General features: G+C 39.6%; 1 protein-coding gene across 3 annotated transcripts; it reads left to right on the top strand.

The window, feature by feature from the left end:
* Positions 1 to 27015, top strand: LOC143040985 (rhodanese domain-containing protein CG4456-like). 3 transcript variants are annotated; one of them, XM_076212448.1, is made up of 4 exons: positions 1 to 295; positions 23005 to 23118; positions 24008 to 24176; positions 26697 to 27014. In XM_076212448.1, exons 1-4 carry the CDS (start codon positions 289 to 291, stop codon positions 26758 to 26760), a joined length of 354 nt encoding a protein of 117 aa, XP_076068563.1. In that variant the 5' UTR covers positions 1 to 288; the 3' UTR covers positions 26761 to 27014. The 3 variants fall into 3 exon arrangements, with proteins under 3 accessions (XP_076068563.1, XP_076068562.1, XP_076068564.1); XM_076212447.1 differs by having other exon boundaries at positions 6 to 295; positions 23002 to 23118; positions 26697 to 27013; XM_076212449.1 differs by lacking the exon at positions 1 to 295 and adding an exon at positions 660 to 679 and having other exon boundaries at positions 26697 to 27015.

The following is a 27015-nucleotide window of genomic DNA, read 5'->3' as shown; positions in this document are numbered from 1 at the left end:
AAAAATATTGCATGCGCATGCTTAGGGCTTATAATAATCATCAAGATTGAACAATTATAACTGCGATGCATTAGTGATGTCTCCTTTGGTCGATCGCGCAGGACTGCAACGCATTCCATTCTCCAATAATGCTTGAGTGCTTGCACGGCTGGCCTGGACGCGGCCTGGGTGAATGAGTAGTGTCTTCTGAGGTTAGGCCCAGGCAAAAACACCCTTCCGGCAGAAGACTTTCATTAAAGTTGGGGAACTTGACAGTGAACAGTGAACTTTGGAAGTTGACTAGAGAACATGAGTGGTAGGTATAAGTTTAAAATTAATCTGGTTAGTAGATTTTTGCGAATCTTATATTCCAGTTTTCACTGTAGTTATTGGTCCAGTAGTTGTTCCAAGGCTGAGCTGTTGGAGTGAAGGTCACTCAAAGTCGTACCTCTGGAAGTATTTTAGGGTTTCGAGCGGCAGTTTTTAAATTTTCTTTTATTTCATAAATATTTTTTTTTCTTGCATAACTATGCACTCACTATTTTGAATAATTAATTTGCGTATTTCTTTGTTTTACCGATGGTTTATTATTCATAGCAATATAAAATTTTGATTGGACGAGTTATTTTTGAAAATTTTGGCCAGTGTCTGATATTCAAAACTGGACGTTTTCTGAAAAACCTAGCCACTTTGTAGATGGGTACCCAAACGTGTTTTTTTCGACCGCATTCAATAGTATGGAATATATATTTTGGGCAGCCTAGATTGTGTTTGCAAATACGTACCTTAACCGAACATGGGAAACTAAAATAACTAATGTAACCTAAGAATGCACCGAACAGATGACCAATCATTCAGTTTTGTGGCAGAATAGCACACTTTATATTTATTTAAGGTATCCAGTGACCCAATGTAGAAATTACGAAATAGTAGTAAATTTGTCCAAGTTTATGAATCTGTAATCGGAAAAAGCCCCCCACGTTCGGGATAAGGCTATGTACAAGTGGCCTGCACTTACCGTTCCTACAAATTGTACAATGACGCGTATAAGTACAGGAATACACAACCTAACCTTTGGCACCGCCAAACCCCGCTCAGCAAAATAAGCTGTACTCGATTTCACTGGCGTAGTAACGGGGTGGTGGGGGTTGTCACTATATACTTAGTCCACCCAATATTTATATACAGTACAATATAACTATATGATAGGCGAGTGAAGAGTGATAGGCGAGTGAATAGTGTACTCTTTATTGATGAGTGACGCCTACTGGCGACTAGCGTGGGTACAGTGGGTAGGCACGGTAGTGGTGCCTGCCTGGAGCCCAACTTATCCTACATCCCCCTCCCAAGACAATTAAATGTACCATATGGTATATAACAAAACTAGCAATGTTAAGTGTTCACAATTCCGAGAAAACAATATGTTCAACACAAAAGCAGAAGTGAGGGATATCTACTGTTCCTTCGTGAGAGGAACACATACACACACACACACACACACACTTTCAACGAACGGACGGCTTGAAGAACGTTCCGAAGAAAAGTGCCGATTGTGGATCCCAACGCAAAGAGAAGTACCTTCTTGTATTTGCAGGGTGGGGGGAAATTGCTCGTGAGGCAGTAGGTAAGTAGGAAAAGAGGAGAAGGGGAGGGATTGCTGGGGAAATGGAAGGAAATGAGGATGTGGAGGACTTGGCCCAGGCAGACGGGCGTAAGGTCAACATGAAACGACCACCGGACCAGCTCAGTGATGACGAAATGGCAAATAAAAATGTAAAGATTAGAAGTATAGAGAGGAGCAATACAGTAGAAAGTGACGAGAATATGTTCCAGGGATTTAAAGAGGGTGGGGGGGACACAACCCCCCCCCGACTGATAAGACTAGAGGAGAGAGTTGATAAGGTGATCGAGGACTTGGAGCGTAAGTTAGGTAACGTAGACTCCATTTTCCAAAGAATTGAAAGGTTGGAACAACTAGAGAAGGCTAACAGAAACTTAACTGAAGAAATAGAGGACCTAAAAAGACAGTTAGGAAATGTAAAGGAGGAGAATGAGAAATTGAAGAAGAATAGTAATGAAAACAGAGAGAAAATAGCTACAGAAGCTAAAAATTGGAGAATAACTCAAGAAGGGAATAAGGTTTCATTCACTGACATAGTCAAACAGCAATTGAAAGAACATAATGAAGACTCAGTTATTAAAGTGATGAGACAGAAGGAGAATATAGTAAGAGAATTAGCTGACAAAAAGAAATGTATAATTATATTAGGAATGGAAGAGAAACATAACCCAGATAGAACCGCAAGAATCAAGGAGGAAAATGAAAGGGTAAGCAGTTTATTAAAATTAGTCCAGGAAGATGAACCAGAAATTATAAAGGAAATTGAGGAAAAATTCAGACTCGGAAAATATAGTACAGATAAGACCAGACCAATTAAGATTAAATTCAGGTCACAAACAACGGCAGAGAAAATTCTATCCAAGACAGGGAAACTAGCAACAAATGATCAATATAAAAAGGTATGGATAAAAAGAGAAATGAATAAGGAGGAAAGAGAGGCAGAAAAGCAGAAAAGAATTGAAGCTAAGGCAAAAAACGAGGAAAGAACGGAGTCAGAGAAAGAGAGATTCTATTGGAGAGTAGTGAACATGAAAATAAAGCAGTTCGACATACTAAAGAAAAACATAAGGGAAACAGAGAACACAATGGAAGTGGCAGAAAACTAAGAGTGTCTTACACAAATATAGATGGATTGATAACAGGATTGAATGAACTGAATGATTATTTGAAAGAAAAAGAACCGGACATAATGGGAATTGTAGAAACAAAATTAAAAGGCCCACTACCACCCAACAGTGTAGGACATGATACATACAATTATTGGATTAGAAACAGAGAGAAAAAACAAGGGGGTGGAGTTATGTTCCTGACTAAGAAGGATATAAACGTGAAAGGTGTCATATATGGAAAGAATACAGTAGAGATGATTATGATAGAAGTGGAAGACAGAGATAAGAAGAGCAGAAAATTTGTGATCAATTATGTGCCTCCGAAAACAGCCTCATGGGAGGAGAGTGAACATAAAAGTATGTTAGAGGACACAAAGATAGCATTAACTAAAATAATGGAAGACGGAGGAAGAATAGTTATGATGGGCGACTTTAATTGCAAAGAAATCTGCTGGGAAGAAATGACAGTAAAGAGTGGTGATGACTCATGGGGAAATGCTCTACTTGAAATGATTACTGACCATTCAATGACACAATGGATACAAGAGAACACTAGGTATAGAAATGAAGAAGAACCATCGAGGCTAGACTTAATAATTACATCTGAACCTAGAATAGTGGACAAGATTGAATATAAAACACCAATAGGTAAAAGTGACCACATATTGATTGAACTGGAACTTAATAAAGAAAAATATATGAAAAGAAATGAACAATATAGAAAAGGAAGAATGATGTATGAAAAAACAAACTTTGATAAAATAAGAGAATTCTTCCAACAAGAAAACTGGGAAGAAATATACAAAGAAGAAACATCAGTGGAAGAGAAATGGAATATTTTGACAAAAATTTACAAAAAAGGAGTGGAAAAGTATGTCCCAAGACAAAAACAAGAAAAAGAATATGTAAAATGCTGGTACAACAAAAGTTGTAGGGAGTTAAAAGACAAAAGAGACAAAGCCTGGACTGGATGGAAAAAAGACAGAAGACCTGAAAAATGGAAAATATATACTGGTTATAGAAATGAATATGTACAAAAGTGCAGAGAGGAAAAAAGAAAATATGAAAAAGATGTTATAGAAAAGTGTAAAGATCAACCAAAACTATTCTACAGATTTGTAAACAATAAACTGAAAAACAAACAAGACTTGGAGAAATTAAGACAAGGAGGAGTTGAATACACTGAGGAAATGGAAATGGCAGAAATTATGAACAAACATTTTAAATCAGTGTTTACAAGGGAAAATATACAACCTGAAGAGATTGAGTGGAAGGAAAAAGTCCCCCCTATGGAAGAAATAGAAGTAACAAAGAATGAAATATTGACACACTTGGGTAATTTTGATGTCAGAAAATCGCATGGGCCAGATGAAATAGCAAACTGGATTCTGAAAGAATGCAGGAATGAACTGGCAGACAAAATACATAGCATAATAAGCAGTTCCTTAAAAGAAGGAAAAGTTCCAGAAGATTGGAAAAAAGCAAATATAGTACCTATATATAAAGGAGGAAATAAAGAAGAACCTACCAACTATAGACCAGTCTCTCTAACAAGTACAATAGCAAAAATATGTGAAAGAATTATCAAAAGTAGATGGGTAAAATACTTGGAAAAAAACAACGTACTAAATCCAAGGCAATTTGGATTCAGACAAGGACGATCATGCGTCACCAATTTAATATGTTTCTATTCAAGGCTAATAGATATAATACAAGAAAGAGATGGATGGGCTGATTGTGCATTTCTAGACCTAAAAAAAAGCTTTTGACAAAGTACCACATAAGAAGTTGCTTAAGAAATTAGAATATGAAGGAGGAATACAAGGTAAATTGCTAAATTGGATGGAAGACTTTTTGCAAGAAAGAAAAATGAGAGTAGTGATAAGAGATCAGCACTCAAAATGGAATGAAGTAATAAGCGGTGTCCCGCAGGGAACAGTTCTGGCCCCAATAATGTTTGCTATATATATTAATGATATGGATGAAGGAATTGAAAGCTATATGAGCTTCTTTGCAGATGATGCAAAACTACTGAAAAGAGTGAAAACTGAAGAAGATTGTGAATCACTACAGAGGGATCTAAATAAAGTACAAGAATGGAGTAGGAAGTGGGAGATGGAGTTCAATACAAAAAAGTGTAGTATAATGGAATTTGGAAAAAGCAAAAACAGAATAGCAGGATCATATAATTTGGGAGAAGAAGGAATAAAAAAAGTAGAAAATGAGAAGGACCTGGGAGTCATTGTTATGAATAATATGTCACCTGAGAAACATATAAATAAGATTTTTGGAGAAACTTATAATTTAATAAGAACAATCAAAGTGGCATTTACATACCTGGATGAAGAAATGGTGAGGAAAATCCTAATCACCCTGATAAGACCAAGATTGGAATATGCAGCAACGATATGGTCACCAAGTACAAAAAAATGTATAAAAAAACTTGAAAGGATACAAAGAGCAATTACAAAACTGGCACCAACACTCTCAAAACTATCATATGAAGAGAGACTACAAAAACTTAAACTACAGACACTAGAGCAAAGAAGAGAGAGAGGAGATTTGATAGCTATTTACAGAATCATGAAAGGCATAGAAATTACTGATAGAGAGAATCTGATAAAATGGGATGACAGAAATACAAGAGGACACGGAAAGAAAATAAAAAAAGACAGCTATAGAAGAGATTTTAAAAAGAACAGCTTTCCTCATAGAGCAATAGACAGTTGGAACAAGTTAGATGAGAAAGTGGTGTGTGCAAAAACAATACATGAATTTAAAAATAGTTTAGATAAAATGAGATATGAAGACGGGACCCCACGAGCATAGCTCCCCTTCCCGTAAAATACAACTAGGTAAATACAACTAGGTAAATACACACTTTCAACGAACGGACGGCTTGAAGAACGTTCCGAAGAAAAGTGCCGATTGTGGATCCCAACGCAAAGAGAAGTACCTTCTTGTATATGCAGGGTGGGGGGAAATTGCTCGTGAGGCAGTAGGTAAGTAGGAAAAGAGGAGAAGGGGAGGGATTGCTGGGGAAATGGAAGGAAATGAGGATGTGGAGGACTTGGCCCAGGCAGACGGGCGTAAGGTCAACATGAAACGACCACCGGACCAGCTCAGTGATGACGAAATGGCAAATAAAAATGTAAAGATTAGAAGTATAGAGAGGAGCAATACAGTAGAAAGTGACGAGAATATGTTCCAGGGATTTAAAGAGGGTGGGGGGGACACAACCCCCCCCCCCCCCGACTGATAAGACTAGAGGAGAGAGTTGATAAGGTGATCGAGGACTTGGAGCGTAAGTTAGGTAACGTAGACTCCATTTTCCAAAGAATTGAAAGGTTGGAACAACTAGAGAAGGCTAACAGAAACTTAACTGAAGAAATAGAGGACCTAAAAAGACAGTTAGGAAATGTAAAGGAGGAGAATGAGAAATTGAAGAAGAATAGTAATGAAAACAGAGAGAAAATAGCTACAGAAGCTAAAAATTGGAGAATAACTCAAGAAGGGAATAAGGTTTCATTCACTGACATAGTCAAACAGCAATTGAAAGAACATAATGAAGACTCAGTTATTAAAGTGATGAGACAGAAGGAGAATATAGTAAGAGAATTAGCTGACAAAAAGAAATGTATAATTATATTAGGAATGGAAGAGAAACATAACCCAGATAGAACCGCAAGAATCAAGGAGGAAAATGAAAGGGTAAGCAGTTTATTAAAATTAGTCCAGGAAGATGAACCAGAAATTATAAAGGAAATTGAGGAAAAATTCAGACTCGGAAAATATAGTACAGATAAGACCAGACCAATTAAGATTAAATTCAGGTCACAAACAACGGCAGAGAAAATTCTATCCAAGACAGGGAAACTAGCAACAAATGATCAATATAAAAAGGTATGGATAAAAAGAGAAATGAATAAGGAGGAAAGAGAGGCAGAAAAGCAGAAAAGAATTGAAGCTAAGGCAAAAAACGAGGAAAGAACGGAGTCAGAGAAAGAGAGATTCTATTGGAGAGTAGTGAACATGAAAATAAAGCAGTTCGACATACTAAAGAAAAACATAAGGGAAACAGAGAACACAATGGAAGTGGCAGAAAACTAAGAGTGTCTTACACAAATATAGATGGATTGATAACAGGATTGAATGAACTGAATGATTATTTGAAAGAAAAAGAACCGGACATAATGGGAATTGTAGAAACAAAATTAAAAGGCCCACTACCACCCAACAGTGTAGGACATGATACATACAATTATTGGATTAGAAACAGAGAGAAAAAACAAGGGGGTGGAGTTATGTTCCTGACTAAGAAGGATATAAACGTGAAAGGTGTCATATATGGAAAGAATACAGTAGAGATGATTATGATAGAAGTGGAAGACAGAGATAAGAAGAGCAGAAAATTTGTGATCAATTATGTGCCTCCGAAAACAGCCTCATGGGAGGAGAGTGAACATAAAAGTATGTTAGAGGACACAAAGATAGCATTAACTAAAATAATGGAAGACGGAGGAAGAATAGTTATGATGGGCGACTTTAATTGCAAAGAAATCTGCTGGGAAGAAATGACAGTAAAGAGTGGTGATGACTCATGGGGAAATGCTCTACTTGAAATGATTACTGACCATTCAATGACACAATGGATACAAGAGAACACTAGGTATAGAAATGAAGAAGAACCATCGAGGCTAGACTTAATAATTACATCTGAACCTAGAATAGTGGACAAGATTGAATATAAAACACCAATAGGTAAAAGTGACCACATATTGATTGAACTGGAACTTAATAAAGAAAAATATATGAAAAGAAATGAACAATATAGAAAAGGAAGAATGATGTATGAAAAAACAAACTTTGATAAAATAAGAGAATTCTTCCAACAAGAAAACTGGGAAGAAATATACAAAGAAGAAACATCAGTGGAAGAGAAATGGAATATTTTGACAAAAATTTACAAAAAAGGAGTGGAAAAGTATGTCCCAAGACAAAAACAAGAAAAAGAATATGTAAAATGCTGGTACAACAAAAGTTGTAGGGAGTTAAAAGACAAAAGAGACAAAGCCTGGACTGGATGGAAAAAAGACAGAAGACCTGAAAAATGGAAAATATATACTGGTTATAGAAATGAATATGTACAAAAGTGCAGAGAGGAAAAAAGAAAATATGAAAAAGATGTTATAGAAAAGTGTAAAGATCAACCAAAACTATTCTACAGATTTGTAAACAATAAACTGAAAAACAAACAAGACTTGGAGAAATTAAGACAAGGAGGAGTTGAATACACTGAGGAAATGGAAATGGCAGAAATTATGAACAAACATTTTAAATCAGTGTTTACAAGGGAAAATATACAACCTGAAGAGATTGAGTGGAAGGAAAAAGTCCCCCCTATGGAAGAAATAGAAGTAACAAAGAATGAAATATTGACACACTTGGGTAATTTTGATGTCAGAAAATCGCATGGGCCAGATGAAATAGCAAACTGGATTCTGAAAGAATGCAGGAATGAACTGGCAGACAAAATACATAGCATAATAAGCAGTTCCTTAAAAGAAGGAAAAGTTCCAGAAGATTGGAAAAAAGCAAATATAGTACCTATATATAAAGGAGGAAATAAAGAAGAACCTACCAACTATAGACCAGTCTCTCTAACAAGTACAATAGCAAAAATATGTGAAAGAATTATCAAAAGTAGATGGGTAAAATACTTGGAAAAAAACAACGTACTAAATCCAAGGCAATTTGGATTCAGACAAGGACGATCATGCGTCACCAATTTAATATGTTTCTATTCAAGGCTAATAGATATAATACAAGAAAGAGATGGATGGGCTGATTGTGCATTTCTAGACCTAAAAAAAGCTTTTGACAAAGTACCACATAAGAAGTTGCTTAAGAAATTAGAATATGAAGGAGGAATACAAGGTAAATTGCTAAATTGGATGGAAGACTTTTTGCAAGAAAGAAAAATGAGAGTAGTGATAAGAGATCAGCACTCAAAATGGAATGAAGTAATAAGCGGTGTCCCGCAGGGAACAGTTCTGGCCCCAATAATGTTTGCTATATATATTAATGATATGGATGAAGGAATTGAAAGCTATATGAGCTTCTTTGCAGATGATGCAAAACTACTGAAAAGAGTGAAAACTGAAGAAGATTGTGAATCACTACAGAGGGATCTAAATAAAGTACAAGAATGGAGTAGGAAGTGGGAGATGGAGTTCAATACAAAAAAGTGTAGTATAATGGAATTTGGAAAAAGCAAAAACAGAATAGCAGGATCATATAATTTGGGAGAAGAAGGAATAAAAAAAGTAGAAAATGAGAAGGACCTGGGAGTCATTGTTATGAATAATATGTCACCTGAGAAACATATAAATAAGATTTTTGGAGAAACTTATAATTTAATAAGAACAATCAAAGTGGCATTTACATACCTGGATGAAGAAATGGTGAGGAAAATCCTAATCACCCTGATAAGACCAAGATTGGAATATGCAGCAACGATATGGTCACCAAGTACAAAAAAATGTATAAAAAAACTTGAAAGGATACAAAGAGCAATTACAAAACTGGCACCAACACTCTCAAAACTATCATATGAAGAGAGACTACAAAAACTTAAACTACAGACACTAGAGCAAAGAAGAGAGAGAGGAGATTTGATAGCTATTTACAGAATCATGAAAGGCATAGAAATTACTGATAGAGAGAATCTGATAAAATGGGATGACAGAAATACAAGAGGACACGGAAAGAAAATAAAAAAAGACAGCTATAGAAGAGATTTTAAAAAGAACAGCTTTCCTCATAGAGCAATAGACAGTTGGAACAAGTTAGATGAGAAAGTGGTGTGTGCAAAAACAATACATGAATTTAAAAATAGTTTAGATAAAATGAGATATGAAGACGGGACCCCACGAGCATAGCTCCCCTTCCCGTAAAATACAACTAGGTAAATACAACTAGGTAAATACACACTTTCAACGAACGGACGGCTTGAAGAACGTTCCGAAGAAAAGTGCCGATTGTGGATCCCAACGCAAAGAGAAGTACCTTCTTGTATATGCAGGGTGGGGGGAAATTGCTCGTGAGGCAGTAGGTAAGTAGGAAAAGAGGAGAAGGGGAGGGATTGCTGGGGAAATGGAAGGAAATGAGGATGTGGAGGACTTGGCCCAGGCAGACGGGCGTAAGGTCAACATGAAACGACCACCGGACCAGCTCAGTGATGACGAAATGGCAAATAAAAATGTAAAGATTAGAAGTATAGAGAGGAGCAATACAGTAGAAAGTGACGAGAATATGTTCCAGGGATTTAAAGAGGGTGGGGGGGACACAACCCCCCCCCCCCCCCCGACTGATAAGACTAGAGGAGAGAGTTGATAAGGTGATCGAGGACTTGGAGCGTAAGTTAGGTAACGTAGACTCCATTTTCCAAAGAATTGAAAGGTTGGAACAACTAGAGAAGGCTAACAGAAACTTAACTGAAGAAATAGAGGACCTAAAAAGACAGTTAGGAAATGTAAAGGAGGAGAATGAGAAATTGAAGAAGAATAGTAATGAAAACAGAGAGAAAATAGCTACAGAAGCTAAAAATTGGAGAATAACTCAAGAAGGGAATAAGGTTTCATTCACTGACATAGTCAAACAGCAATTGAAAGAACATAATGAAGACTCAGTTATTAAAGTGATGAGACAGAAGGAGAATATAGTAAGAGAATTAGCTGACAAAAAGAAATGTATAATTATATTAGGAATGGAAGAGAAACATAACCCAGATAGAACCGCAAGAATCAAGGAGGAAAATGAAAGGGTAAGCAGTTTATTAAAATTAGTCCAGGAAGATGAACCAGAAATTATAAAGGAAATTGAGGAAAAATTCAGACTCGGAAAATATAGTACAGATAAGACCAGACCAATTAAGATTAAATTCAGGTCACAAACAACGGCAGAGAAAATTCTATCCAAGACAGGGAAACTAGCAACAAATGATCAATATAAAAAGGTATGGATAAAAAGAGAAATGAATAAGGAGGAAAGAGAGGCAGAAAAGCAGAAAAGAATTGAAGCTAAGGCAAAAAACGAGGAAAGAACGGAGTCAGAGAAAGAGAGATTCTATTGGAGAGTAGTGAACATGAAAATAAAGCAGTTCGACATACTAAAGAAAAACATAAGGGAAACAGAGAACACAATGGAAGTGGCAGAAAACTAAGAGTGTCTTACACAAATATAGATGGATTGATAACAGGATTGAATGAACTGAATGATTATTTGAAAGAAAAAGAACCGGACATAATGGGAATTGTAGAAACAAAATTAAAAGGCCCACTACCACCCAACAGTGTAGGACATGATACATACAATTATTGGATTAGAAACAGAGAGAAAAAACAAGGGGGTGGAGTTATGTTCCTGACTAAGAAGGATATAAACGTGAAAGGTGTCATATATGGAAAGAATACAGTAGAGATGATTATGATAGAAGTGGAAGACAGAGATAAGAAGAGCAGAAAATTTGTGATCAATTATGTGCCTCCGAAAACAGCCTCATGGGAGGAGAGTGAACATAAAAGTATGTTAGAGGACACAAAGATAGCATTAACTAAAATAATGGAAGACGGAGGAAGAATAGTTATGATGGGCGACTTTAATTGCAAAGAAATCTGCTGGGAAGAAATGACAGTAAAGAGTGGTGATGACTCATGGGGAAATGCTCTACTTGAAATGATTACTGACCATTCAATGACACAATGGATACAAGAGAACACTAGGTATAGAAATGAAGAAGAACCATCGAGGCTAGACTTAATAATTACATCTGAACCTAGAATAGTGGACAAGATTGAATATAAAACACCAATAGGTAAAAGTGACCACATATTGATTGAACTGGAACTTAATAAAGAAAAATATATGAAAAGAAATGAACAATATAGAAAAGGAAGAATGATGTATGAAAAAACAAACTTTGATAAAATAAGAGAATTCTTCCAACAAGAAAACTGGGAAGAAATATACAAAGAAGAAACATCAGTGGAAGAGAAATGGAATATTTTGACAAAAATTTACAAAAAAGGAGTGGAAAAGTATGTCCCAAGACAAAAACAAGAAAAAGAATATGTAAAATGCTGGTACAACAAAAGTTGTAGGGAGTTAAAAGACAAAAGAGACAAAGCCTGGACTGGATGGAAAAAAGACAGAAGACCTGAAAAATGGAAAATATATACTGGTTATAGAAATGAATATGTACAAAAGTGCAGAGAGGAAAAAAGAAAATATGAAAAAGATGTTATAGAAAAGTGTAAAGATCAACCAAAACTATTCTACAGATTTGTAAACAATAAACTGAAAAACAAACAAGACTTGGAGAAATTAAGACAAGGAGGAGTTGAATACACTGAGGAAATGGAAATGGCAGAAATTATGAACAAACATTTTAAATCAGTGTTTACAAGGGAAAATATACAACCTGAAGAGATTGAGTGGAAGGAAAAAGTCCCCCCTATGGAAGAAATAGAAGTAACAAAGAATGAAATATTGACACACTTGGGTAATTTTGATGTCAGAAAATCGCATGGGCCAGATGAAATAGCAAACTGGATTCTGAAAGAATGCAGGAATGAACTGGCAGACAAAATACATAGCATAATAAGCAGTTCCTTAAAAGAAGGAAAAGTTCCAGAAGATTGGAAAAAAGCAAATATAGTACCTATATATAAAGGAGGAAATAAAGAAGAACCTACCAACTATAGACCAGTCTCTCTAACAAGTACAATAGCAAAAATATGTGAAAGAATTATCAAAAGTAGATGGGTAAAATACTTGGAAAAAAACAACGTACTAAATCCAAGGCAATTTGGATTCAGACAAGGACGATCATGCGTCACCAATTTAATATGTTTCTATTCAAGGCTAATAGATATAATACAAGAAAGAGATGGATGGGCTGATTGTGCATTTCTAGACCTAAAAAAAGCTTTTGACAAAGTACCACATAAGAAGTTGCTTAAGAAATTAGAATATGAAGGAGGAATACAAGGTAAATTGCTAAATTGGATGGAAGACTTTTTGCAAGAAAGAAAAATGAGAGTAGTGATAAGAGATCAGCACTCAAAATGGAATGAAGTAATAAGCGGTGTCCCGCAGGGAACAGTTCTGGCCCCAATAATGTTTGCTATATATATTAATGATATGGATGAAGGAATTGAAAGCTATATGAGCTTCTTTGCAGATGATGCAAAACTACTGAAAAGAGTGAAAACTGAAGAAGATTGTGAATCACTACAGAGGGATCTAAATAAAGTACAAGAATGGAGTAGGAAGTGGGAGATGGAGTTCAATACAAAAAAGTGTAGTATAATGGAATTTGGAAAAAGCAAAAACAGAATAGCAGGATCATATAATTTGGGAGAAGAAGGAATAAAAAAAGTAGAAAATGAGAAGGACCTGGGAGTCATTGTTATGAATAATATGTCACCTGAGAAACATATAAATAAGATTTTTGGAGAAACTTATAATTTAATAAGAACAATCAAAGTGGCATTTACATACCTGGATGAAGAAATGGTGAGGAAAATCCTAATCACCCTGATAAGACCAAGATTGGAATATGCAGCAACGATATGGTCACCAAGTACAAAAAAATGTATAAAAAAACTTGAAAGGATACAAAGAGCAATTACAAAACTGGCACCAACACTCTCAAAACTATCATATGAAGAGAGACTACAAAAACTTAAACTACAGACACTAGAGCAAAGAAGAGAGAGAGGAGATTTGATAGCTATTTACAGAATCATGAAAGGCATAGAAATTACTGATAGAGAGAATCTGATAAAATGGGATGACAGAAATACAAGAGGACACGGAAAGAAAATAAAAAAAGACAGCTATAGAAGAGATTTTAAAAAGAACAGCTTTCCTCATAGAGCAATAGACAGTTGGAACAAGTTAGATGAGAAAGTGGTGTGTGCAAAAACAATACATGAATTTAAAAATAGTTTAGATAAAATGAGATATGAAGACGGGACCCCACGAGCATAGCTCCCCTTCCCGTAAAATACAACTAGGTAAATACAACTAGGTAAATACACACTTTCAACGAACGGACGGCTTGAAGAACGTTCCGAAGAAAAGTGCCGATTGTGGATCCCAACGCAAAGAGAAGTACCTTCTTGTATATGCAGGGTGGGGGGAAATTGCTCGTGAGGCAGTAGGTAAGTAGGAAAAGAGGAGAAGGGGAGGGATTGCTGGGGAAATGGAAGGAAATGAGGATGTGGAGGACTTGGCCCAGGCAGACGGGCGTAAGGTCAACATGAAACGACCACCGGACCAGCTCAGTGATGACGAAATGGCAAATAAAAATGTAAAGATTAGAAGTATAGAGAGGAGCAATACAGTAGAAAGTGACGAGAATATGTTCCAGGGATTTAAAGAGGGTGGGGGGGACACAACCCCCCCCCCCCCGACTGATAAGACTAGAGGAGAGAGTTGATAAGGTGATCGAGGACTTGGAGCGTAAGTTAGGTAACGTAGACTCCATTTTCCAAAGAATTGAAAGGTTGGAACAACTAGAGAAGGCTAACAGAAACTTAACTGAAGAAATAGAGGACCTAAAAAGACAGTTAGGAAATGTAAAGGAGGAGAATGAGAAATTGAAGAAGAATAGTAATGAAAACAGAGAGAAAATAGCTACAGAAGCTAAAAATTGGAGAATAACTCAAGAAGGGAATAAGGTTTCATTCACTGACATAGTCAAACAGCAATTGAAAGAACATAATGAAGACTCAGTTATTAAAGTGATGAGACAGAAGGAGAATATAGTAAGAGAATTAGCTGACAAAAAGAAATGTATAATTATATTAGGAATGGAAGAGAAACATAACCCAGATAGAACCGCAAGAATCAAGGAGGAAAATGAAAGGGTAAGCAGTTTATTAAAATTAGTCCAGGAAGATGAACCAGAAATTATAAAGGAAATTGAGGAAAAATTCAGACTCGGAAAATATAGTACAGATAAGACCAGACCAATTAAGATTAAATTCAGGTCACAAACAACGGCAGAGAAAATTCTATCCAAGACAGGGAAACTAGCAACAAATGATCAATATAAAAAGGTATGGATAAAAAGAGAAATGAATAAGGAGGAAAGAGAGGCAGAAAAGCAGAAAAGAATTGAAGCTAAGGCAAAAAACGAGGAAAGAACGGAGTCAGAGAAAGAGAGATTCTATTGGAGAGTAGTGAACATGAAAATAAAGCAGTTCGACATACTAAAGAAAAACATAAGGGAAACAGAGAACACAATGGAAGTGGCAGAAAACTAAGAGTGTCTTACACAAATATAGATGGATTGATAACAGGATTGAATGAACTGAATGATTATTTGAAAGAAAAAGAACCGGACATAATGGGAATTGTAGAAACAAAATTAAAAGGCCCACTACCACCCAACAGTGTAGGACATGATACATACAATTATTGGATTAGAAACAGAGAGAAAAAACAAGGGGGTGGAGTTATGTTCCTGACTAAGAAGGATATAAACGTGAAAGGTGTCATATATGGAAAGAATACAGTAGAGATGATTATGATAGAAGTGGAAGACAGAGATAAGAAGAGCAGAAAATTTGTGATCAATTATGTGCCTCCGAAAACAGCCTCATGGGAGGAGAGTGAACATAAAAGTATGTTAGAGGACACAAAGATAGCATTAACTAAAATAATGGAAGACGGAGGAAGAATAGTTATGATGGGCGACTTTAATTGCAAAGAAATCTGCTGGGAAGAAATGACAGTAAAGAGTGGTGATGACTCATGGGGAAATGCTCTACTTGAAATGATTACTGACCATTCAATGACACAATGGATACAAGAGAACACTAGGTATAGAAATGAAGAAGAACCATCGAGGCTAGACTTAATAATTACATCTGAACCTAGAATAGTGGACAAGATTGAATATAAAACACCAATAGGTAAAAGTGACCACATATTGATTGAACTGGAACTTAATAAAGAAAAATATATGAAAAGAAATGAACAATATAGAAAAGGAAGAATGATGTATGAAAAAACAAACTTTGATAAAATAAGAGAATTCTTCCAACAAGAAAACTGGGAAGAAATATACAAAGAAGAAACATCAGTGGAAGAGAAATGGAATATTTTGACAAAAATTTACAAAAAAGGAGTGGAAAAGTATGTCCCAAGACAAAAACAAGAAAAAGAATATGTAAAATGCTGGTACAACAAAAGTTGTAGGGAGTTAAAAGACAAAAGAGACAAAGCCTGGACTGGATGGAAAAAAGACAGAAGACCTGAAAAATGGAAAATATATACTGGTTATAGAAATGAATATGTACAAAAGTGCAGAGAGGAAAAAAGAAAATATGAAAAAGATGTTATAGAAAAGTGTAAAGATCAACCAAAACTATTCTACAGATTTGTAAACAATAAACTGAAAAACAAACAAGACTTGGAGAAATTAAGACAAGGAGGAGTTGAATACACTGAGGAAATGGAAATGGCAGAAATTATGAACAAACATTTTAAATCAGTGTTTACAAGGGAAAATATACAACCTGAAGAGATTGAGTGGAAGGAAAAAGTCCCCCCTATGGAAGAAATAGAAGTAACAAAGAATGAAATATTGACACACTTGGGTAATTTTGATGTCAGAAAATCGCATGGGCCAGATGAAATAGCAAACTGGATTCTGAAAGAATGCAGGAATGAACTGGCAGACAAAATACATAGCATAATAAGCAGTTCCTTAAAAGAAGGAAAAGTTCCAGAAGATTGGAAAAAAGCAAATATAGTACCTATATATAAAGGAGGAAATAAAGAAGAACCTACCAACTATAGACCAGTCTCTCTAACAAGTACAATAGCAAAAATATGTGAAAGAATTATCAAAAGTAGATGGGTAAAATACTTGGAAAAAAACAACGTACTAAATCCAAGGCAATTTGGATTCAGACAAGGACGATCATGCGTCACCAATTTAATATGTTTCTATTCAAGGCTAATAGATATAATACAAGAAAGAGATGGATGGGCTGATTGTGCATTTCTAGACCTAAAAAAAGCTTTTGACAAAGTACCACATAAGAAGTTGCTTAAGAAATTAGAATATGAAGGAGGAATACAAGGTAAATTGCTAAATTGGATGGAAGACTTTTTGCAAGAAAGAAAAATGAGAGTAGTGATAAGAGATCAGCACTCAAAATGGAATGAAGTAATAAGCGGTGTCCCGCAGGGAACAGTTCTGGCCCCAATAATGTTTGCTATATATATTAATGATATGGATGAAGGAATTGAAAGCTATATGAGCTTCTTTGCAGATGATGCAAAACTACTGAAAAGAGTGAAAACTGAAGAAGATTGTGAATCACTACAGAGGGATCTAAATAAAGTACAAGAATGGAGTAGGAAGTGGGAGATGGAGTTCAATACAAAAAAGTGTAGTATAATGGAATTTGGAAAAAGCAAAAACAGAATAGCAGGATCATATAATTTGGGAGAAGAAGGAATAAAAAGAGTAGAAAATGAGAAGGACCTGGGAGTCATTGTTATGAATAATATGTCACCTGAGAAACATATAAATAAGATTTTTGGAGAAACTTATAATTTAATAAGAACAATCAAAGTGGCATTTACATACCTGGATGAAGAAATGGTGAGGAAAATCCTAATCACCCTGATAAGACCAAGATTGGAATATGCAGCAACGATATGGTCACCAAGTACAAAAAAATGTATAAAAAAACTTGAAAGGATACAAAGAGCAATTACAAAACTGGCACCAACACTCTCAAAACTATCATATGAAGAGAGACTACAAAAACTTAAACTACAGACACTAGAGCAAAGAAGAGAGAGAGGAGATTTGATAGCTATTTACAGAATCATGAAAGGCATAGAAATTACTGATAGAGAGAATCTGATAAAATGGGATGACAGAAATACAAGAGGACACGGAAAGAAAATAAAAAAAGACAGCTATAGAAGAGATTTGAAAAAGAACAGCTTTCCTCACAGAGCAATAGACAGTTGGAACAAGTTAGATGAGAAAGTGGTGTGTGCAAAAACAATACATGAATTTAAAAATAGTTTAGATAAAATGAGATATGAAGACGGGACCTCACGAGCATAGCTCCCCTTCCCGTAAAATACAACTAGGTAAATACAACTAGGTAAATACACATACACACACGCACACACACCAGGCAATCAGTCACAATCGTCGGTTGCATAATCTCGCAGCCACATCGGCTTCCTTGAGCTCCTTTTAGGGCGGCTATGAGGCGTGTTGGATGACGGCGGATTGGACGTCTGTGGTGCTGGTGACGGTGACAGCGTTTCTTGTAAACTGGTGTCCGCAGCGACCCGCAGGTGTCTGCGGTTGCGTAAGGTAATGCGTCCACTCCCATCCAACTTGACAGAGTATTGGCGGAATGGTAGGACCTCTGTGACCACGCCTCGCCTGTCCCACAACTTACTGGCCTGGTCCTGTATCAGCACTTGGGTGCCAATCGATAATGTGGGAAGAGTCTTAGGTGTCCCTTGGCTGATCATCCAAGCTTCCTGTTGCCTCGCCGCCTCGATTTCCCTTGCGCGTAGCGCCTGCTGCCAGTGCACATCCACCTTGTAGTGCTGCTTGTGCACCGGTATCCCATCTCGTAGCTGTCTGCCCATGGCTAGCTGCGCTGGTGACTTGTTCACCCCGCGCAGAGGTGTGTTGTGATACTGCAGTAGGGCTACTGATACCTTATCAGCATCCAGGCTGCCGCCCGGACCTGTGTTGTCTAGGATCAGTCTCTTGGCGGACTTCACAGCTGTTTCTGCCCTCCCGTTTGACTGAGGGAAGTGAGCGGACGAGATCCGTCTCTCTACACCCCATTTTCTGAAGAAGGCACGCATCTCTTCACTGGTGAGGTTTGTCCCTCCGTCTGTAGAAATAGACACGGGCGCACCCCACCTGTGGAAGAACTGCCGGAACACTGATGCTAACTTGTTTGACGTGGCTCCACTTGGGAAGTGTGCTAACTCCATCCACCCGGTGAGCCTGTCGGCGTATGCCATATACATTCTCTCGTCAAGTTGGAACAGGTCTGCCACGGTGTGCTGGAACGGGTACTCAGGCGTAGGGGTGAAGGCAAAGGGTTCCGCGGCTTGTGAAGGCGAGTGAGTGTTGCAGGTGGCACAAGCATCCCGATGTTGTTGCAGGTCGCCCTCCATGCCAGGCCAATATACCGATTGCCTCGCCCTTCGTAACATTCCGTCTAGGCCTTGGTGACCCGCGTGGAGATTACTTGCAAAGCGTCGTCGTAGAACTTCCGGGATCACTAATCGCACGGCGCCTTGGTCGTATGTGTACGTCACCAACCCGTGTGACACTGCCAACCTCTCCCTGACGGCATAGTACTGCCGAAGGCTGGTCAACTCTTGTGCTCGGTGAGGATGCCAATCGCCTGCTGTCACCTTAGCCACTAGTAGCTGGTAGTCTGGATCATCTGCAGCTGCCCGCACCACCGCTGCATTATCGAGTACGATAGAGTCAGCGACATCGAGCGCGGCAACTGCTGCTGCTGCCACAGCGGCCTCCATGTCATTTGAATCCTCTTCGTCCCCAGCCTCTGGTGGAGTACAGAGCGCAGGATAGCGGGACAAAAAGTCTGCTGCACAGTTCCGCTTCCCGGGCAGGTACTTGATCTGAAATCGGTAAGGAAGGGTTTTTTCCTTCAAGGAGAATAACCTTGGGTTCACTATGTCTTTCAGCGCCCTGTCCCCAAGAAGCTTGACTAGCGGGCGATGATCAGTGACGATCAGGAGGTTGGGGCATCCGAGCAGGAACAGGCGGGCCTTACGGAGACACCAAGCGACCGCCAACGCCTCCCCCTCTACCGGGGCGTAACCCGCCTCCGCAGGTGTGAGGTGGCGGCTGCCACAGAGAGCGAGGCGCCACCCACTCTTGCAGCAGAATGGACTCTCTCTCATCGGGCACTGACAATGCTGCTGCAGCACCACAAACCCGATGCCCACCTTACTCCAATCGGTAATCACCGCTGTGGGCTTGTTCTTATCGTAATAGGTTAGGCCCTCCTTAGCAAGGCTACAGATAACCTCCTTTGCCTGCTGGAATTTCTCTTGCAGATTTCCATCCCAGTACACCTTCCTGCCTTGAGGTTTCCGTAGCAGCTCACGAAACGGCTCCATAATTGGTGCAGTAGCGAGGAAAGGTGCCATTTGATTGACGAACCCATGCCAGGAGCGAACGTCCGTCAGTGATGGCTCCGCAGGCATACTGAAGTTCCTGATGGCAGCCAGTCTTTCGTCTGTCGGCTTGTAGGCGTCCCACCCTACATGAAACCCGACGAAGTCCACCTCTCTCCTTCCGAACTTGAACTTCTCGGGTTTGAGGGTCACTCCTTTCGTGGCGCAGGTTTCAAGGAAGTTATACGTATGCCAGAATGCGTCCTCAACGCTAGCGTCAAACAGTAGGGTGTCGTCAACACACTTCACTTTTCTCTGAATCCCTGCAATGGCCTCGTCAAACCTTCGAGTGTAAGCGTCGGGGGCGGCACAGTGACCCATGGGGGTCCTGCAGTATCTGTAACGGCCCCAGGGTGTGATGAAGGTTGTGAGTTTCTTACTGGCTTCCTGAAGCTCGACCTGGTGAAAGCCCCAATGTGCGTCCGCGATGGTCTTGTATGTGTGGCGCGGGATGCCGGATACCATGTCAAATGGTGTAGGGGTGTGATGGGTCTCCCTTCTGCATGCAGCGTTGAGCTTTTGGTAATCAATGGTGCGCCTAGGTTGACCTGACTTCTTAGCCACAACTACCATTCTCGCGCACCACTCCGTGGCCTCCCCCACAGGCACTGGCTCTATAATTCCCATCCTGACGTCGTCGTCGAGTTGCCTCTTCACCTCTGCCTCCCAGTGCCTAGGTACCGAGGCCGGTGTGTGACATGCGTAGGGCTTGGCGTCTGGAAGCAGGTGGATGGTGTGCGGTTCACCCGCCATTGTTGGAAGGGGACTTCTGTCTGTGTTAAATGTAGATCCCGAAAAATGACAGAGGAGCCATTCCTCCAATCTGGACACGTTTTCTTCAAGGGGGGGAAACGGAGGGGAGGATGGGCGTGGGTGCATGGTGTCAGCTGACTGCGTGGCAGCGTCGCCAGCGCCGCCAATAGCCGCTCCTGCGACGACAGTGTGATGAGGGAAGGTCTCATGCACCAGTCCCAACTCCCTGCACGCCTGTAGCGATATGTAGCACTGTGTGGCTGTCTTCACCACAAAAATCTCCTGCAGTGTCGACTTGTCACCATACTGCAGTCGACAGGGAAAAGAGCCCAGAGGTTGCAGTTTGACGTTCGCCACATCTCGCAGTCCTCCCCGACGTGTCAGCGATGCTACCTTGACGCCCAATGAAGTCAGTAACTCCAACCCAGCCACACACACCTGAGCTCCCGTGTCAGGTACTGCCTGGATTTTTGCGGATTTGTTCTTCCCTTTCGCATGACTGACCGTCACCCAGATGCGTGGTAGACTTCGAGCTGCGCCTGCAGCTGCAATCACGATGCCAGACGCTTCCAGATCTTCAGCTGCCGCTGCTGCTGCTGGTTTCACTTTACTCCTGCACATTTTCTGCACGTGCCCAACTCTACCGCAGCTGTGGCAGGCTAGTGTCTCCGCGTAACACAGCCCTCTGCCTTGCTTGTGTTTTAAACCACAGTTGCTACAGCGTTTCAAAACCTGCTGCTGTTGGCGGGCTGCCTGCGGCATGCGAGTAGGTTGTTGGTGGCGGGCTCCAGCTACCTGAGGGTAGGAATCTGCTTGCGCGTCTGGCAGCGGCGTCACCCCAGCCACCGCGGCCAGATTTTCCCGCCCGAAACTCCCGCCCAATGTGTTATGGCGGGCGTCCTTTTGTGCCGCCTCGAAGGCAACACAGAACCTGCGTAACGAATCCACATCATTGAAGGATTCACACTGACGAAATACTTCCTCTTTCAACCCCACACTATGTAACCCACACACTAGCTTACGGAGGAGCATGTACTCAGAAAGGCTACACTGACACTGGGGACACGAAAACTCGCAATCCGCCGCACACTGTGTGGAACGAGTAAAGTAATCACTTATGGACTCACTGGGTTCTTGCACCGCCGAGAAGAACTTGAGCCACTCCGCCGCCTGGTTGGACGCCTGCACGGCCATGCACCCAATAGCGTCCAGTGCTCCTTGGGTGGAGAGAGCCTCCCATTGCTGCGTGGTGAATCTAGAGTCCAAAGAGCGTTGTAGGGTCGGCGTGCAGAGGAGACGGATATGAAGGACCGCCTCAGCAGGTGCAAAGTCGCTGAGGGTCAGCCAGTACTCCATGGAGCGCCTCCAGGATCGGAAAGCTGCCGTGGACATACCTACGTCACATTTCTCGGGTGCTGAGGACCGAGGAGCCGATGAGTGGTGTCTGGGCTGTGCCGCTACCTGGCGTTGCAGGGCTGTGATGGCTTCCGACTGTGCTAAGAGAAGCCGATGAGCTTGCCCCAGGGCTGCGGATGCTTGAGGAGACCCACGGCTGGACCGTGGGGTCTGAGCGGGTAGCCGAAGACGACGTCCGGCCATGTTGAGTGCGTAGGTCGTGAACCGGTCACTGCGCCATATATGATAGGCGAGTGAAGAGTGATAGGCGAGTGAATAGTGTACTCTTTATTGATGAGTGACGCCTACTGGCGACTAGCGTGGGTACAGTGGGTAGGCACGGTAGTGGTGCCTGCCTGGAGCCCAACTTATCCTACAATAACATTGCATAATTTTTCTTACTGTGACCTGATAACAAGAATTTGTTCAATAAATTAATTTCTTAATTTGAATGTTGGCTGTACAACTTGTGATCCTTTGCATCAGTCATTTATTTATTTATATGTAATTAAATTGTCCAAATATATATTAGTAAATATTTATTGAAATATACTGTACCATGCTGTAACTCTGCATTGGGGACAGAATATGCTCTAACTTTTTTTTTTTTTTAGAAATATTTAAAAGGGGTCTCATAGCATACTCCCCACCCCCAGCTTATTGGGTGCTCCCCAATGTGTGTATACCCATAGATCGGGCAATATACTCATATGAGCTCTCACCCGGGAGGGTAATAGCTATTGATCATGAGTCCAACACATGATCCAAAACAGAGGTGAATCATATATATATATATATATATATATATATACAGTATATTTTTAATTTATGTACCTTCTATGTGTTCCTTTATTTCAGCAGAAATTCAATTTGAAGAACTGAAGGAGAACCTGGGTAACCTCACAGTGGTCGATGTCCGATCAAGTGGTGAAATTGCAAAGCTTGGATGCATTCCTGGTTCAGTCAACATTCCACGTAAGTCTAGACATTTTATAATTAATAATATTGTCATTAACAAAATCTTTTATTTCTGCAGCCAGTGCACTATAAATTGTAGATGATGATACTACATTTTAATTGAGGCAGTGCTTTAGTACTCCATAGTATTAAAGGGAGTGAAGGGAACAGTTAAATTCTATCTGTTGCTTGTTTGTGATTGCATGAGGTGGAATGGGCAGGGGGTGGGGGGTGAGGTATTATGTGTGAGCAAAATTTGACGCAGCCCGAAGGGATTTCTCCCCATCCTCTCCTTTTATGCAATGGGGGGATGGAGAGGGGGGGTCGCCGATTTAATGAAGCGGCCTTGCTGTGGATGTGCTGTGTCTTGCGACACTGCTTCTGACCCAGGGCAGTGGACAAGGTTCAGGGATGACCCGTCATCCAGGAGGTGCTCAGATAAGAGGGAGGGTGGAGGGGTGTGGAGTGTATTCAGGGATGGAAGGGGTGGAAATGATTTTATGCCTTTCCCCTTTTTAGCTACCTCCCTTGTAAGGGGGAAAAAGCCTTGGTATATGTATGTATGTATGCTTGTTTTGGGAATATTAAACATGTACTTTGTGTACTGATGTTTGAGGTGACCTCTGAGAGGAGTGGGTCTGCAGGCAGGGATAGTTATGGTGTCTGAATGTAATTGTTCTATTAGCACCGTGGCATGCTGCATTGCCAATATGGGAGGGATGGTTGAATGAGTTTATGATGTAGGTGTAAGCTTTGAATTCCTCCCCACCCCCTTACTGACATAAAAATAATTATCCCCCTCCCCCACTTTTTTTCCCCATAATGTAAAATATTGTATTTTTTCCCCATAATGCAAAGTATTTTTTTTTTTTTTCTTTAATTACAAGTTTCTTGTAATATATTTCAGTAACTGAAATTGAGGAGGCAATTAACCTGGATGGTGAAGATTTTAAGGACAAGTATGGCATCGACAAGCCAGAAGGATCCTGTCCCCATATTGTAACCCATTGTATGAAAGGGGGACGTGCTCAGAAGGCTTATGATGCACTTGCTGCTGCAGGTGTAGAAGATCATAGGTGAGTCTTGAGATATAAACTTTCCAAATATGTTAATCAGTCATTCTGCATTATGATAATGGAGTGATATTAAAGAATTGCAAAAATTCACATGGAAAAAATGAGCAAAGAAAGATTAGTAAAAGGTGTGGCAGAGGTGGAAGGAGTGAACATGAGGGGGTGACCAAGGATGAGGTGGGCATTGGGACAGAGGAAAATGTCTGTTGAGGGAGTTAAGGAGAAAACAAAAGATAGGGGTGAGTGGAGAATGGTTGTGTATGGATGATGCTGTGATGCATGGAAGGGAGTGGGGGGGGGGGTGATGAGTATGTATGAATGATATATTGATGCAGCCCAAAGGGATTTCTCCCCATCTTCTCTTTTTCTGCATGAGGGGATGGAGAGGGGGGGGGGCACCAATTAAATGAAGTCTTGCTGCATTACTTCTGACCCAGGGCAGTGGGTGAGATGCAGGGATGGCCAAAAAAAGAGGGAGGGAGGGGGGGTGAATAGGAGTGGAGTATGTGGGGATGAAATGGTTGGGTGTGGATTTATGCCTTTGACTTTGGCTACCTCCCTTGTAAGAGGGAAAAGGCTGTATATACAAGAATCTGGTTTCATACAAGATTGTAGAATTATATAATGATTTTGGGTAGAGAAATTTGTAGCTTGTATGAATGATCAATTGTGCAAGATATGCCCGTACATACATATTTTGTGATTGAAAGCCAGTCTCCAAATATTACGGTTTCTCGTGTGGAAGGTTGTATCCACACTTTTGGGTTCTGGTTAGACCTGATGCTCAACAGCCATTTGGTGCTGCTGCTGCGGTATATGCAACGTCTTATGTTTGATATCTATCTTCTAGTAGTGTCACATCCTGTGATATGGAATATATCTCCTTCCAACACTTGCATTATCATCTGTATTTCTTTGATTTTTTATTATTATTATTATTATTATTATATATATATATATATATATATATATATATATGTATATATATATATGTATATATACATATATATATATATGAGAGAAATTCACTAATAGCAGCGATATCAATCGGATGGCCAAGTGCAGTGGGTTCGAATCCCGCATGCAACTGTCATAAAAATGATCATATATATATATATATATATATATATATATATATATATATATATATATATGTTTTTATATATATATATATATATATATATATATATATATGTATATATATATATATATATATATATATATATATATATATATATATTTTTTTTTTTTTTTTTTTTTTTTTATGCCAAGTGGGGACACTTGGTGGCAGCATTCTTTTCTCCTGTCACAGGGTTTGGCAAAATAAGAAAATAATCAGAGAAGTGGTACAGGACAGCAACAAGAATGGGGGGACAGCATAACAGAGGGACAGTTGCAGTATAATAAAGTATCATTTCTCTATGAATACAGATTTCCTCTACTACAGACAAAATGATGTGTGGCTCTGGTCCATAAGGGTGCCCCACATAGACCCTAAAGAATCAGCCACATACTACTGAACAGCTTTTAACCCCACAATAACATGCAGCCAATACCCCAGACGGGTATAGGTTGTGTATGGATGATGCTGCGATGCATGAAAGGGAGTGGTTGGGGGATAGGGGGGTGAGGAAGTATGCATGAAAAATAATTTGATGCAGCTTGAAGGGATTTCGCCCTGTTTTCTCTTCTGCATGAAGGGATGGAGAGGGGGGTTCACCAATTAAATGAAGCAGTCTTGCTGTGGATGTGCTGTCTTGTGACACTGCTCCTGACCCAGGGCAGTAGGTGAGGTGCAGGTTGATAACCAAATTCTTACTTTCAGACATCACATACTTAAAAACTAGGCTCTCATTGCTTTACTCTCCTTAACCCTTTCAATATGATGATGTGAAAGTTAACCTAATTAAACCCTAACAGAGGTGGGGAGGGAGGTTACCCTGAGACAATGTCATCTGCAATGACCATTTTATCCAAAGTCTGTCTTAAATCAAATACAGTGAGTCCTCCTTATATGGTAATTCTTTATCCAGTAAATTCACAGCTACGGTATTTGGTAATTACTACCCTTGATTCTATTTAGGGTATGAAAAATTCACAGATACGTTATCCGCTAGATATTTTGAAGAGGAAAGAGCAGGGAGAAGGTACGTCTGCCATATCCTATTATTACATGTTATAATGGGTTCGGTATATGGTAATTTCAATTTGCGGTAAGGTTTTCAGGAATGCATATGTACTGTATAACAAGGACGTACTGTAAAATCAATTGGAGTTAATAGAGGCTCATTATCACGTCACCATATTGAAAGGGTTCAGCATATCCATATATGTTTCAATTGGTCCCACACACCCATTCCATATTTAAATTTTGACACTCCAACTTCCACTTTTTTCACTCATTTGTGGCCACTTATTACCCCCCCCTCTCCCTAGCATCAGCAATTCAGTTTATAAAATAATTGACAAAATACTGTGAAGGCTTTCTGATGTCAATTAGAACCAAGTTTTTATTTTCAACAGGGTGTACATGGGATCCTTCAATGACTGGGTAGCCAATGGTGGAGAAGTTTCCAAGACTGAATAGTAACGTCAGTAGAGGATGATGGCAGGACCTGTTCAGTACGTCACTGGGGCATGAAGACCCTTATCACAGTCTGCATGACTATCAAGAATAGTTCATCCTTCTCTGTTTTGTTTAATCATATAGATGCACACAATATATGTACTCTTTGGTGTCTGACAATAGAGTTTTGCTGAATAGTGCACCATCACAGCTATTCTTGTACTAGTAAGAAACATTTGTAAAATGTCCTCCAAATAAAAGATAAATCAAAACAAG

Source organism: Oratosquilla oratoria, chromosome 30 (genome assembly GCF_046742065.1).
Source record: "Oratosquilla oratoria isolate Oo_2021 chromosome 30, ASM4674206v1, whole genome shotgun sequence".
Lineage (NCBI taxonomy): Eukaryota > Metazoa > Arthropoda > Malacostraca > Stomatopoda > Squillidae > Oratosquilla > Oratosquilla oratoria.
This window is presented reverse-complemented; position numbering and strand designations above follow the sequence as displayed.